Raw genomic sequence first — 15,709 nt, 5'->3', positions numbered from 1 at the left:
AACAAATGTGCAGATCTATGGGAGAGCTGTTACTAGTACATCACTACTTTTAATGCACATTATGAATTTACTGTAACAAATGTGCAACTATTATATGCAACTATTCTGGGAAAATGTCCTCATCTTCACAATCACTGTTATTGTCGCAAATAAAGGCAGTGTTAACCTGGTTAGTTTGCCAATAGCTACGGCAAAGTAGCTGCTGCTGATGACGGTCACTTGTTATGTCACTGCAGCAGCATAATGTTTGCAGGATAAAATACAGGATTGTTCCATAAATTCTTTCCAGTGTTATTGTGTTTTAAGAAGCAGTGAAATTAAAACAGTAAGTGCCGGTTATATAACAGCTTCAGCATCTGGAAACCTCCACACTTGAGCACAGGCCAGTGCTTGGAATCTACACTCCTCCTGCCCAACCTTGACACAGGAAAACAGGGCGAGACAGCCAGCACAGCGCTAGGCAGGGCATCAGGAGAGGATGACAATATTTATATCAGCGCTGGGGTAGGATTTCTGGCACCATAACATTGTCGCACCTGTTATTTCAGTCAGCCTTAGGGTGCCAGGTTTCAGGGTGAGGGGTTAGGTGTCTGTCTCTCTCAGGTCTGAGGGTGTGAAGAGCTGCATGTGTCCCTTTGTAATGTTTATAGAAGTGAATGGGCATGTAAAAGTGCAGAATTGATTCATTTACCAGACAGTGGCATAAAATGACAACATATTTTGTCAAAAAAACATTCATTTTGTAGAAACCTAAATTGGATTGAAGTTCACTCCACCTGTGATGTAAACAGAATCTCACATGTAGATAGAAGAATGCATTCAACTTTTCTGGAGGAATTACATACATACACACCGACCACTAACATGAAAGCACCGACACACACTCACGCTATCAGAGAGATGGATGGTTCCCGTGCTGCCGTCCCACAGCTCAGCAGTCATCACTCAGAGGAAGAGATCACAGTGTCACCAGAGACGTCAGTCGCCAAGATGGAAGGAGCCAGACAGTCGTTCGGTTCTGGTGCTTCATCTTTGAGTTGAACGCTCGCCGAGGTCTCCTCTTCAAGCAGTCACAGAAATATTTATGTGCAGCGTCTGACTGATGCTCAGAACTTTTTGAATTATTGCTCCTTCTGCAGGATGAAAACCAAAGGATCCTGCAGCAGGGAATGAAAACTGCACAGTAGCAAGGCTTGGTAAACTGGTAGCTTATGAATTAAATTATTGGAGCTAATTAGGAATAAAGAAAATACAACATGGAGATTAAATACGATAAGTGATTGTATATACCGGGTATCTTTACTTTTGAAATACTACTTAATGTATTGTGTCGTAATTGTGCTTTCGCAGTCAAACATCATGAAAGGGTTTACAAAGCCAAGAGAAAACATTTTAGAAGTGGGTAAATGATTTGTTTATATAATCATTCAAGTCGTGAGTTTAATACTAATATACATACGTCAGTATGTAATGTGAGATAAGAAGAAAACGGTCAAGTTCTTATGTTTATTACACAAAAAGAACAGCAAAGGCATCACTTTCATCATGATATGATTCACCACTTTGACCCAAGAAAAAAAACAAAAAACTATTCTACTCAGCTGAGTGTCCTGATCTGTGACCATTCAAAATTAGTAAAAGTAGAAAAAAAGGCTTTTCAGTATCTTTTTTTGATAAGCATTACTTATGTTATGCACAAAAGCAGGCTCTCATGAGTGACCTTTAACATACATTTTGACCAGAAAACATCAGCTATGGGTGGACAGCCAACACAAAAACCTTTACGAACAATGCATTCAGTTTTCAAATCAGGAAAATGCATAAAAAGAAACCAGCCTTTGGTACAAAGTTATAAAAAAGGAACTCACATTTTTATCTATCTGTTGATATCAAGTAAATGTTGTTTTTGCTTAATCATGAAAACATATAAAGCCCAGTCATGAGAATAAAGCAAAAATGTTTTAGTCACAGGCAAGGTACAGTCCAGGCATGTCCTGTAGGTAATATTCAAGAAGGCAGAAAACCAACACCGCTCCACTCAGCACTCTGACAGTGATGCCGGGGGAAACCTTCTCCGCTGCATTTATCTCTGAAACCAAGATGATCCTGCATATTGTGAATGTCACATCATATTTTGTGCAAAAAGCACACAAAACATGTTGCACGTGAAATACAAAACACAGTAGACACAAACTACATTGTTCTGGATTTTGTTTCTAGATCATTTGAATATGGGTCTGCTGTTGGTAAATCTGCAAGGCTACACTATTCAAGGCTAGAACCGAGACCTGAGCAAAGGATATCCATTCAGATGGTTGACATGAATGAACGATGCACGGGATGTGACTGTTCCTTTGGAAAGCGATGGTGTGACTGTCCTCTGAGGCTTTGCTTGTTGCCTGGAAGGTTCCTCAGGAGCACACTGCTGAATAACTCACGCTGCTTCAGGTCTTGCTCCCCTTGGTCAGTTAGGCTCCTCTGGATGCCATATACATTCTATAGGTGAGTTAGTGAACTCACGACTAAAGCACTTCTGAGTCTGTGGGCATGGAGGAGCAGTCTGGGTTTGATATACAGACAACAGTAAGGACGAAAAGAGAGAGTTCAGAGGTTATCACTGAAGGCTTCTGGTTGGTTACGCACACACAGTGGGATGGAGGTCAAATGATGACAGTCTCTATGTGAAAGGCTTGTGAGAAGGTAAAGGAGGAGGTATGTTTCTGGAGGGGGAAGGACTGCGGTATGACCGGGGTGGTAGAGGGAGATGACGAGGTGGAGGAGGAAGACGTAGGGGAGCGATTGGCCCATCGGGAGGGGAGGCGTCGGTTGGCTGGACGGGCTGGCCTCGAGAAGCTCTTCTGGACAGAGGAAGAGGAAAGACAAGAAGACTCTTCATTTTCCTGTGGAGAAACAAATGAATTAACATTTAGGATGATCACACCGTCCTGCCAGAAATCAGATTCACACACACAGATACTTTACATTTTGTCACGTGTTCCATCGGTAGTCTTCTTGATCCTGGGGAAAACGACAGGCATATTTCAAACAGGAACAAACAGTAAGGAATCCAGGACGCTCATGTGGAAAGATCACACGAGCAGATCCCATTCCTATTTGGTCAAGAGGAATGCATCTGAACTTTAGTACCTCAGACGTGTGCAGCAGTTCTCCTGCCACTTACCGGCACTTCAGAATCATCGCATTTTATTTTGGACAGCGCTCCCGGTTGAGGCTAAACTAAAGTGGTGCCTTTAATGGCATTCTTTTCATGAGGTCAAACAGAATTGGCTTGATAATCACTCCCACAATTTCTTTAACATTTGCATGACTTTAAAGCAGTGTAATCACTCCGTCTTTCTCATTTCCACGGTCCGCCAAGGGCATTTAGTCAGCTGGCTTCTTGCAGATACTTCTGTAATTACAACACAAAGGCCAGAAAAACACTTCCACTACGAGGCCCCATGGAAAGACTGAAAGATAAAAGACAAGTTGGTGAGGGTGATGGACCTCCTGCCAAGTTTAAATGCTTTATATGCCACCCTGCCAGTTCCTTTTGTTAGGAGCCTTAAAGCAATGGAATGGCCCAGATGCCCAGATTATAATGGAGGCTTTGGCCTGCTTCTGTCTCTTAGCACATACCAGAAATAAACAACATTCCCACCGGAGCTGTCCTCAGTCAAGGGCAATTGCTTAGTATTTCATAGTGGAGTGGAACAGAACGAAATGTGCAAGTTCGCCCAGGTCCACTGGTGTATTTGGCCTTGAAAGTATAGTTTGCCTTAATTATTTTGTTTAAACACAAAATGCATACGGACACATTTCATTCCAACAGAGTTCATCTGAAGTCAACATCTGTACGGTGAAAAACACACTTGCTGCATGGTAAATGTGTGTGTGTGTGAAGTGTGACTGTTTATCTGCGACTCTACCCACCTGAACTATAAGCTGCATCTCTTTCAGGCCCATGGCAGTGTGGCTGAGCTGTGCGTGTGTGGTGTGTGTCTTTGATGTGTGTGAAGTCTGTGTGAGTCTCAGAGTTGGAGGTAAGGGCAGAGGGTCCATGTCCAGCATGTCCAGTTCTGTGATGCTCTCCTCCTGCCTAACAATGAGGCGAGGACTTGAAGCCGTCTCGCCCTGTTGGTTCTGACCTTGCTGAGCCCGGGCTGCGCTCTCGTAATTCTTCAAAATCCTCTCCACTGCCCCGTAGTTAGACCTGGATCCCTCAGGCCGTGGGTACGCAGCCAGGGTGAGGGGCTTCCAGGGATGGTCGTTCATCATTCGAGGCCCATGTCTGGAGGAGTCAGACTGGGAGGGAGGAACAGACACATGCCTTGGCTGTGCCTGGTGCCCTGGCTGTGTCATCTGTCTTTGTTTGTTCTCTGCAGGCGGCTGCTGGAGTGAGACACTCACTCTGCTGGCTGGCTGAGGCTTTACTCCGTGTGCACTCTCCTTCTTAGAGCTGGAAACCTCTATATTCTGAGCTGGCTGGCTGTTTGCAGGAAAAAGAGCCTCTGTGGCTGCTCTGGGTTGCATTTTCCTGGAAGGACTGCTTGCTGCTCGAACTTTGTGCTTGACCTCGGAACGGCATGTGGGAATCTGAGAGGTTATTGTGGTGGCGTTGTCCCTGAGTCCAACCTGTGGCTCTTCAGGTGAAAGGTCAGAGGGGATTTCTTGCTTCATTCTGACCTCTTGACCTTCAAAACCGCATCTCATTTGTCTCGGTTGGATCTCTGGGCTCCGAATTGTGGAATCTGAAGTGGAGAAAGTGACTTCAGGATGTCCACCCACCACACCAGTGGTCTCCCTGGGAGGTAACACTTCATCTGATGGTGTAAGGACCGGCTGGCAACCCAGAGAGGCGACATCTGTCACGGTGCAACTGTCTGGCTCCTTTACACCACGGCCCATCTCAGCTTGAAACAAAGTTCTATTGAACTCGGCTGTTTTTTGTTCCAGCATTATGTTTCTTCTGGAGCCCTGGAGATTGGAGCTGACAGGTGTTATTTCCAGAGAGGACAACAGCAAATCGACTGATAATTCTTCGACAGGTGGCGGCACTTGCAGCTCAGGCTTTAGGTTACTTGAATGAAGGTCTTTCCCAGCACTCAGTATGTTGACTTCAGAGAAACTTTTCTGTACAGTCCCTGCAGGCGACTTACTGTTAGTGAACTTGCTTGCATCACAGGACCAGCGGCTGTGGCAGCAGCCCATATTACAGTTATTGTTAGAAGGTACAGCGCACGATGCAACGACACCATCTATTAAAACCTTCCCTTCGTTCTCTTGTAGCATGGCCCCAAACTTCCTGATGATAGACGGGCTGCTACACTTTCTGTCCGCCAGAACACAGGGGCTGTGACATTTCCTCATTGTCGTCATGGGGGATTCTGGGATGTGGAGTTCTGTGTCTGGGTGGGTCGGGCTGTTCAGATTCCAGGAGGAGGATCGGGGTGGGATGGGTGGAGCGGCTCCATCTATCTCAGAGTATATTTCCGGGCTTGCCTGTGTGTCTCTGGAGCCGTCTGGCTCAGCAGCACTTGTTCTCCAGGATTCACTCGAAGCTCTTTCGGCCCGCCAGGTGTTATCTGGTGACAAGGTGATCCAGTTTTCCCTTTCCAGCGCACGGAGGTCATCGTAGATCTGGCTGAGGTCACAGAGAGGTTCATTCACCTCCTCAGTTAGGCACTGGGATTCAGATCGATTCCTGAGAGAAATACAACAGTCAAATGCCGTTGTTGTCCACTTTTGTCCTTTTTACCAAAGACATATATTATCAAATACATCTACAGCACTGAGACAAACACTGCACTGAGATTATATGCACAAGCACATCAAGACTCAGCGTGTAGTTATTATCATAGTTCCATGTTGATGCCAGGAAGTGCACATAGCAGTGAGGATTAATTTACCTCTTATCTCCGCTCTTCTTCCTGATCTCATCCTGGTAGCTACAAAGCTCCTCACTTACACGGGCAATCTCCTTCAGAGCCTGAGACACAGAGAAGGAAAGACAGAGACATTAAGAGATTTGCTGGGTATATTGCTAAAGATCTGAATAAAAGAAATTATGGGTCACAAGGATCCTCTATTCAAAGACAGTAACAAGAACAATGATGAACAAACCACAAGAATTTGACAGCAAAGCAAAGACAACCACACCCATGTCTCTGTACTGCATATAGTGCCATTATCAGATATGAACATTGTTTATTATAACTCTTACAGCATTGAGCGCAGTGGTGTTCTTCTTGTCACTGCCATAACTCTGCTCCGACCAAACGGGACTTTCTTGTGGCCTGATGTGGACGTAGTTTTCATTCCCTTTGGAAGCACTTTTCTGTGGGAATCCACACCCAGGGGCTCCTTGAAAAATAGCATCCAGCTCTGTTGTATCCACAGCCTCCCGGCCATAATCAACAGAGTCTTGCTCCCAAGCGCCTCTGGATCTCAGCTCCACCAGCACAGGTTGTGAGTGGTCCTTGTTAGTAAACTGACCATCAGCATTAAATTCACAGTGGCTGTCTGCTGCTGGGAAGCAGGTGGGCTGGTCACCAGTGATGATGTTTCTGTTGTGACCAAAGCCAGGTAATGCTGGTTGTCTGCTTGGCTCTGATTGGCTGCTGCTGCTGAGCGGCTCAGAATGGGAGTTGTCGCTGAGCAGGCTGGAGCCCGTGCTGGTGCGACGTACACTGAGCCTGTGCACAGCATCATCATTGTACTGCCTCCCTCCGTCCAGTCCGGTCCCCTCTCGCTTGGCTCTGACTTCGCAGTACAGCTAGAAATAGGAAGAGGAAGGTCATCACTTTTCAGCAATACTGCTACAGCCGGCCCTTTGTTTTAGGAATGGTTTGTTTAAAGGTCATTTTGAAGATTTGATGCTGGATTAATTTAATAAATCTGAAATTATATCAGTCATACACATCCAACACTATCGAAAACTCTTTAAATAATGATATTTTATATAATATAACAGACACAGAAGGCACATCTATGTCAGACAAATATACATATATAGCATGTATTGAGACTAGAGTCTTCATGATGGAAATGATAGACAAGTGTGAAAAGCTCAGACAATATTAAAAATGTAAATTAGCTAATGAATATACAAACAGTACTACACTGTAGATACCCCTGCATAATCAAAAATTAATATGGGACGATGAGAAGCCAGGCAAGATATCTTAGCAACCAATCTTGTGAGCATATTTAGACCAAAGAGGATTAAAAAAAACATTCAAAGAATTCTTTCACATAAAGTTGGATAACCCCTGGCCTGCTACCATGGAATCTCAAAATAGTAACCATTTCATGTTGACTGGGCTCCCTTCCCATCACGCAATGTCTAGATGGGACTTCTGCCTTGTAGCCTGCTTCATTCTCTGCTGTTTTCCTCTCTCATTTTCTGGTCTCTAAGGGGCCAATGAGAGCCACATGTTCTTTTCATAGCAAATTGTTTCAGTGCCTTCGCACTCTGTCCAACTACTTGTGTATGGCTTTCTTCAATGAAAACATTTCTCCTCTGCATGTGTCAGATTTTAATCTGCTGATAGGTGCGGGATTTATCACCACCCATGCAAAACTTTCTATCTCTACCTTTGACCGTCTCTCTTTGGCTCATCAATTTGCTCTGAATTACTTCCCTGTCTTATCCTGTTACAGTGTACAATATAATCTATAATTATTCTAACCAATGAAATCACAGTTTAATTAGGTATATTTCCAAACATGTCAGCTTCCCTCTCTCACATCGCATCACTCCAGTGACAACTAAGACACAGACTGTCTTTATCACAGCATCTGTCTCAGTGTCCAGAGGTCAAATAATTGCAGCAGAGCTCTTGCCCTCCTTCTTCCACTCCTTCCTTTCCTCATACTCTGCAGCTGCACTGATCAGGGGTATTGTTTCAACAGTGTTTATCGTTGAACAGGATGTGTAGGAGGGAAATGTAACCCTGAGTGCACAGGACACCATATATCACACAAAAGGTAAGAAACCAACCTAAGAATGAAGAATAGTTAATGGAATGGAAGTGAATTTGTTTTATGTACTTTAGTGGGGGGGTTCTTTACAACAGAAATGTGTTTGCTTTAGTTTTCCCAAATCCCAAATCCCCAAAATGCAGATATATTTTCATGCAACCACGGTCGGAGCATCTTACCTCTTCTATTTTCTTCTGCATATCTTTCAGCTGGCTTTCCCACTCCCTCCTCTCCACATCAAATCTCTCCAGCAGCTCGGCTTTCTCCCTTAACCAGTCCCTCTCATTGTGCTCCAGGCGATAGCGCAGGTCCATGGCTGTTGAGTGCGTGTCTGCCAGGATCCTTCGCTGCTCTGCCCTCTCCCAGCGCAGAGATGGAGTCTCACGGTGCTGGTCTTCAGTGCTCTGTAACGCAACAGAGCCAGGACCTGCTGCTGCTGCTGCTGCTGACTGGACCCCTCCACTCACCAACCCCGTACCCTCCCTAGCCTCCAACTGGAGAGAGAGAAACAGACAGCGCAAGCAAAGAACACAAGGGTGGAGGGGGAAAAAAGGAGCAGGGAAGGGAAAGAGTGGGAAAGACAGAGGAGCAAACAGTCAGTGTTGATAATGGATATATAGCAGTTGCATAAAAGGAGGATGAGAGTCAGATGACGAGACACGAAAGGCAGGAGTGACAGACAGTCAACAGTGGAATTAAGAGAATGAAGGAGTGGCAGGAAGAGAAGGTGGAGGAAGTGGGGGAATAATGCACCACAGGGACGAGTGTGAGTGGGTTCAGAGAGGGGAAGAGGGAGAGAGGAGACAAGAGTGAAAGATTAAAATATCCTGCAAGAGCTCACACATACAGATCATTGGTTTAGAGGTCAGGTCTCTTTTCTATGGTACTTCACTAACTAACAGGATACAGGGCAGGATATGGCAGATTCAAGCACAGCAAAATATGTCTGTAGAGGATGCATGTGGCCTCAGGCAGACGAGTCTGTGGTGCACCAGGTTTTAGAGAAACACTGCATTGAAATGCAGCTGTATTGTTCAACTGGACTTTATTTTACCAACGATGTTAATCAGTTCAAAGACTCTTTCAAATGAAAACCTTGCGCATATCCCCTGGGAATTTCATTGTGTTTGCACCAAAACCAAGTTCATGTTATTTAAAAATGAAAAGAAATATTCCAGTTTAGATGGTACCGCAAAGTCAGACTCAAGTCAGACTCCAGATTTCGCTGTCCAAAAAGAAGTTCTGAATTTGATAACAAAGATCTTGGTGCTTGGTGGTTTGTAAATAATCTAAAATGTCTGAAGGAAGTCTGTGATTCAGAGAATATCCTCTTACATACTTCAAAACAAAGGGTTTATTTTTAGTACATAGATCTGTGCATTCTGTGGTAAATATGTACATTTATGTTCTCGTAAAAACAGGCAGAATTGCTTTTGAACTGGAAAAACACAAGACAACGCCTGTGCATGTGTGTGTCTTTGTGTGTGTATGAGTACGCATGCATGCATGAAGTGTGTGTTAGAAAGAGGGAGAGAATGCAACACAAGCATGCCAGAGTGTGTTATTTCAGTGTTCAGTCACAGACATCGAGCAAAGCCTTCTTACAAGCCTCGGTCACGCTGCTATTTCTGCCTGTGGCCTGGGGTCAAGAAATTATGGAGTAGGGAAACAAGTCAACCCTCTCTGTCTGCCTGTGGCCCTTCTCAAAGGCACACAACTCCACAATTACAGATGGACGATGATGGGTGCTGTCCACAGTCTATTTAAACATCCAAATCCAAACAAATAGTGAAAGTGCAAAAACAAGATGGTCGAAGTCAAAATAAAACAGCTGAGGACATTTTTATTGATTAAAAAGAGCAAAGCCAAACCATCTGCTTAAAGGAAGTTCTGGAGGAACGGAACATGCAAACGGGAACAGGTTCACAGCATCGCAGCCAGCTCAGGGAATACACACTCATGCACGCAGACACAGCTTCAAACCAGACCCAAAGAGCCACCCCAGCTACTCTGGATCACCCTGGCTGCCACCCTATGGCATAGGGTATATAAAGGTGACTGTGTCACCACGGTGACCCACTATAAATAGCGGACACACAGCCTTGTACAATGTCACATTCCTAGGGGAGGTGGAGAAACGAGGTAAAGGGAGGAGGGGGAGCTGGCTGCTACGGTAGAGTGAGATGTCTCCTAGCTGCCAGCAGCTTTCATAAATCAGTGGCATGCAGAGAAATATGCCTGGAAATATCCAGACTAAGACCTCAGCCTGGGACCTTGGATGCTTGCTTGGTATTTGGTGGTGGACGTGACCAAAAAGCTGTAAGGTGTGGAAACACCTTACAGTAGTGGCATTCACAGAATACTGTGGAAACTGGGGTGCCATAAGCTGTTCCTTATAAGCTGTGTGGATACTTCATTGACTCACTCTAATTAGAGTTTTTAATTTGGTATCTGGTATGGCTAAAGTATGAAATACAGTACCAGCTAAGGCAAAGGCAAAATGATGCAAAGATTGAACTACAATATGTGACACACAGCTCCCGTTTCTGGATGAAAAACCAACAAATTATAAACCAATGATTTAAAACAGCTGAAACTATTTGTAAAACTAAGACAGACATGGACATTTTATACATTAAATTCAATTTATAAATTATGTCGCAGCTCAGTTTGAGGATTTAAGGAGAAAGTCTTGGCTAAAAAGGAGAATGATGGCTTTAGAAATAGAAGCAAATGCTGTTTTACAAAGTGCACACAACTTCTTTTCTCTTCTACCACCAACTAACTCCAGATTTGTATACACTTGGCTGCTTGGATAATCCTCTGCAGTATTCTGTCCCTCCCTCTCAGTGTGTGCTACTACCTTCAAAGTCTCTCTTCAAAGTCCAGCAGAGATCAAACAAAATAACAAGTTTATTACAACTGTTGAGTGTCGTTCTCTGACTGCGTCACACATTCACTTGATTGCATCAAAGGGCTCTACTCAGGCGTACCTGCTAATTTTACCATTACATTTCAGCTCAGTGCTATTCTGGATTGTCATCTGTGTCAGCATTTACAGTTACCTTCTACCTCTTTGACACCCTGCGTTTTAACTCTGCCTGCGCTAAAAATGGTTGCTCTGCCACACTGGTTCAGTGAAACCAACATGTGGATAATGACAGAGAGGTTTCTCACCCATGTTGAAATTGTTCACATTTCACTTCAAACTGATCTGGAGTTACACCCATTCAGCTCTGCTGACTCCACTGCCATGAATTGCATGCATTCCTGTCTATCTTTCAGGTTGGTTCCAAACCTCTGAATCATCGGATTTGTTCAGCAATTAATATAAATGAAGTGAGGTGAAATAAATGGAAATTCTGATTCTGAAAGTCTGCTATTCAGGCTTTTAAAAATATTTTCTCTATAAAAAAGGGACAGTTTCTCGCTACTTTGTTGAATAGTCAAATTGACCCTTAAACTTTGCCACAAGGAATACGAGATAGTATGAATGAACTATGTAAATTAGCCGTTTGATTAAAAGCTGCAAATGATAAATGGAAAACTTGGCCTGATGTATTATGAGTCTTATGTGTAGCCTTGGATTAGCAGTTGGCAAACACATACCCAGAAGTATAAACTATGTGGCAGGATGTGGCATCAACAACTATTACAATGCTTCACTCCCAGTCATTTCCTTTGGTCTGTTTGTGAAATCAATATAGAAAAGTATGTCTGCATGTTTGAGTGTGTGCATGTGTACATTCCATTCACCATAACTGTACATTTTGAGTATTCACCACAGATTTTCATGAGTCTGAGAACACTTCGACTTCCCATCGAAGGGAAAGGGACACATATGTGGGGAGACCTTTGGACTCCATCGTATATAAAAAAGAGAAATGAGACTTTCTCTCCTGCCCCAGACAAACAGTCCAGATCTCCATGACTCTCCAAACTGGACTGTCTTTAACACAGATGTCTCACATGTACATTTGGCATCACTGTGTGTGTGTGTGAGTGTGTGAGTGTGTGAGTGTGTGAGTGTGTGTGTATGTGGCATCATGCTATAACCTCCTGCAGTACATCAAGTCTTGTCTCCCACTGCTTCACTGGGCTTTTCAAACACAAAGCAGAACAGTAAACGTCTGTTTTTATAAGACTCTCCATCAACCACACTGTGAGAAGGCACAGAGCCAGCAGGACAAAGGGAAGAGCTCAACAGTAACATTGTGCCATCTACTCACACACTAGAATAGTTTTGTACGTGTGCGTGATCTGGTAAAGCCGTGTTACTGTCTTGCATTTCTGTGTCACCAGTGGTCTTGTCGAACACTTATCATTGCACCACCTTGCTAATTTCAAGCAAGCACAAAGTTGAAGAATTTTTGAGCCATTGATTTTTTAGTAGCTAGAAACAAGAGCTGCATGTGACAAGTGATCGCATGACCAATCAATCTAAAAGTCTGTGATAAAAATCATGAGGTTCAATTGGAAAATAAAGACAATGTCACCACAACATCAGAGAAAAACGAGTGGGCGCACAGAGGAATCCAACTCTGAACAAAGTTCACAGTAAAAAAGAAAAAAAAAAGTTAACTTCTTTTACTCAACTTCAACTCAGTGAAGTTTTCTAGTCTAGACCAACCAAATAAATCCATCCTCTGATGTAACCAGAAAAAAAGCTAAATCCCTAAAAGCCACGTTGCTTTGAAGAATAACTATGCATGGTGCTTCAAGTGATCTGTGCGATGCCTGATACAGCATGGCACTGGTATGCAAACTTAACTCTGTATTTTCTCCCCATTTCAAGGAATACTTCACAGTAGCTGCCCGCGGTAAAAAAAATAGGTTAACGTTTCGTCTGTTAAGAGAAAGCTCTTAAAAGCCAAGCTGGGTGTCTATGTCTGGCTGACCGGGGATAACTGAGTTTGTCTCCTCAGTGCAAATCTTTTGTCTAAGCTGAGGCTTGAGTTGGATGAATGCCAGGTCGACTTATCACCCTGCCATGTGGGTGGCTAACGTGGCATGTCCAATTTACACCAAACTGGAGACCAGACATCCACAGACACATATGGGATGTACTATGAGCTATCAAGAAATAATTCAAACTTAAACATCTTCTATGTGCCTTGCAGTTTTTGCCTGCCTTGCTTTGTCGTCGGACAGATGACCTCATACCAAGCATGCACCTGTGCTTAACACTGAACTATATAGAAAGTAATGTATTTGCTCCACTAACACACACATACACACACCCACACATCCTATGGCATTGTCATCCCTCACCTACCTGTGCAATCCTGCATTTGAGCTCAGCCTTCTCCAGGTCCCAGGCACATCTGTCTCTGGTGTACTGCAGCTGGAGCTCACTCCTCTTCTCCTCCTCTCTCTTCACCTCTGCCTGCACTTCCTCCAAAACCGTCTTCAGGTCCAGCAGAATCCTCCTGTTTTCCCCTCCCTGCAGGGAAACACAGTTGCCAGCGGTCATGTCAGCCAAATAAGAAAGTCAGGCTACAGTATTACACTTCCAACTATTAAACTAAAACAACCAGAGGAATTAAGAGGAAATAAAACGTGTGCTGCTGTATCTAATTATCAGAGTTTGCATTTAAGGCGTTTATAAATGCTGCTGTAATCACTGAGTGTCATTCACAACAAACCCCAGCTTCCCATACACCAACATATTGTGGTACAGGAAAAAAAAAAAAAGATTGAGTACATGCTTTGACTACCATCGACGCACTCGTGGCCCACACAAATATAGCTTTCACATGGGTGGTAAATATTTCCAATTACTTGTATGTCAGCCACTTCTCTCAACAATGACTCCTTCTCGCGCATCCACTCTTCCTTGTCCTGCACGTGTCGCTTTTTCAAATCCACAAACTTCTTTTTAAGCCGTGTGTGATGCGTTTGCTGCGGCTGCTGCTGCTGTTGGGGCTCTGTACCCGGCCACATTTGTCCCCTGAGGATTTCAAGCTGTGTCCCAAGTTCACCTGCTCCTCCACTCGTAGTGGAGGCATCGAACTGGGACTCGTAGATGTGACTGAAGACGGTGGGCGGAGAGGAGATCCTTCTCAGCGGACTGCGGGCTTTGTCCCTGCCCCTGTCTGCCCTATCCATCCTGGAACAAGGCACAAACTCCCATCCCTGAGACGGTACGTATCCTCCACCAGCACCGCCCCCACCACCACCACCACCACCATGCAGCCCCGAGCCGTTCATAAACGCACTCCACATTTCTCGAGCACATCAAAATAAGTCATAAAATATATATTAGATTAAAAAAAGAAGAAGCTGGTGGTGACCAACCTATTTTGTGGGGTGACCACTTCTGCATAAACTGGAATAATGTTCGACACAAAGCAGCATACTGTTTTTTTTTTTAGTTCAAACTTTTTAAAAGATTTTAGTTGGTGGCCGGTGGCACAAACTAATAATAATTTTAAAAAAACAAAAAAAACAAGACAAATCTAAACTATCCAAACCCGGCCGACTCCCCTGTCGGCCACACAGCAGCACTCAGGACAGTGCTCACACAGGGGACCGGTGGACGGGAGGCTGCATCGGTCCCCTCCATATCTTCACAGCGACAAGGTCAAGCCGTCATTTCTTTCTTTGTGTCCTTTGTCCCCCCCGTGCTGTCCTGTCCTCCTCGCTGCTGCTGCCTCCCTCTCACATGTTTGCGTGGAAATCTCAGGACGCACTAACTGTGTCGTGTCGCTGCACCGCACGGAATCATCGTAGGCGACAGAAGTTGGCAGAGACAGACACCCAGTAACCGCTCCGACGCGAATGGGAGACGGTCCCAAAAATATCACGGAGCGCACTGATGTAAGAGCATGAGCGGAGTATTTTTACACCACCCCCTAGTAACCATGAGTTTATTTTTCCTAAAGCCAGATAGTTGGACGACGGTGTCAACCCGCCGGAAGAGGACCAGTATCCATTTATCAACACCGGGGTTGCTCTAATTACTCTACCTCGCGGGACACCTTACGCTGTGTCCATGGCAACAATTCCAACACCGCCGCGCCGTGGCTCCTAGTTACCTCGCGGGACACCACCTTATTACGCTGTGTCCATGGCAACAGTTCGCACATTGCATCGTGGCTAAGGGGTCAAAATTAAAACAGCTGTAGCCTATGCCAACGCGGTCACTATTTAGAGGCAACATGCCGCTTATTGCGCAGTAATAGTCACACCAGATGCTACTCTGTTGCAAAATAAGCGCTAGACTTGTCTTACCTTACGCGTAGTAAAAGTTAGTGTGCGTACATTTCCCCGTTTCTCATCCGTGACAGGAGTCCTCTTTCAGTCTTCTGCCATTTCTCATCATCAGTTTATTAGAGGGAACACGAGGGGAATGACTGTCACGAGGAACACGGCGAGGGGTGGGATTTTAATCATTTTGATTTGAGAGATGATAACACGTTGTTTACAGTCGCCTCTACAAAGCGTAGGCGTTACTCGCTGAATATAACTCGCTGAATATTAGCTATAGAGGCTAATATTCATGCATGAGTTAGGTTTCTACACTAAACGTGTGATGTTCGCGTTTTTTTGTGTCAGTTAAGTTAAATGCTCAGCTCGAGCGCAGAAAACTGCGAGGAACCACGTGCCACACGCAGTGAATAACAGAGCCTTACCTCTTCTTCACGGTCCTCCCTCAAGAAGAGCCACGAGAGCACACATTTCCACCAGTTAAGTAGCTGAAGTGTACTCCGGGTCGGAATGCAGT

At 44.5% G+C, this 15,709-nt stretch overlaps 1 protein-coding gene across 7 annotated transcripts; it reads right to left on the bottom strand.

Moving 5' to 3' along the window:
* Positions 1-1,492: 1,492 nt before the first annotated feature.
* mtcl3a (MTCL family member 3a) lies at positions 1,493-14,940 on the bottom strand. Of its 7 annotated transcripts, XR_015037875.1 has the most exons (9): positions 13,765-14,796; positions 13,259-13,426; positions 8,163-8,477; positions 6,224-6,775; positions 5,910-5,989; positions 3,934-5,704; positions 3,182-3,470; positions 2,983-3,018; positions 1,493-2,900 (listed from the first exon to the last, which is right to left on the bottom strand). XR_015037875.1 is itself a non-coding variant. In XM_085802596.1 (8 exons), exons 1-7 carry the CDS (start codon positions 14,206-14,208, stop codon positions 2,989-2,991), a joined length of 3,360 nt encoding a protein of 1,119 aa, XP_085658722.1. In that variant the 5' UTR covers positions 14,209-14,938; the 3' UTR covers positions 1,493-2,900; positions 2,983-2,988. The 7 variants fall into 7 exon arrangements, 6 of the variants coding, with proteins under 6 accessions (XP_085658722.1, XP_085658723.1, XP_085658718.1 ...); XM_085802596.1 differs by lacking the exon at positions 3,182-3,470 and having other exon boundaries at positions 13,765-14,938; XM_085802597.1 differs by lacking the exon at positions 3,182-3,470 and having other exon boundaries at positions 1,493-2,858.
* Between the last annotated feature and the right edge of the window lie 769 nt (positions 14,941-15,709).

This window comes from Trachurus japonicus, chromosome 16 (genome assembly GCF_045865225.1).
Source record: "Trachurus japonicus isolate A0001 chromosome 16, Traja_1.0".
Classification (NCBI taxonomy): Eukaryota; Metazoa; Chordata; class Actinopteri; order Carangiformes; family Carangidae; genus Trachurus; species Trachurus japonicus.
The sequence above is the reverse complement of the archived record's forward strand: the minus strand, read 5'-3'. Positions and strand labels throughout refer to the sequence as shown.

What these genes read in the sequence shown, in the direction of transcription:
- mtcl3a (XM_085802592.1), bottom strand. Translation starts at nt 14,208, where the DNA reads ATGTGGAGTGCGTTTATGAACGGCTCGGGGCTGCATGGTGGTGGTGGT. An exon ending in ACACCACTGCGCTCAATGCT is followed by an intron (nt 5,990 to 6,223) that starts GTAAGAGTTATA and finishes TCTGTGTCTCAG; the next exon opens with GCTCTGAAGGAGATTGCCCG. An exon ending in AAGAAGAGCGGAGATAAGAG is followed by an intron (nt 5,705 to 5,909) that starts GTAAATTAATCC and finishes TATTTCTCTCAG; the next exon opens with GAATCGATCTGAATCCCAGT.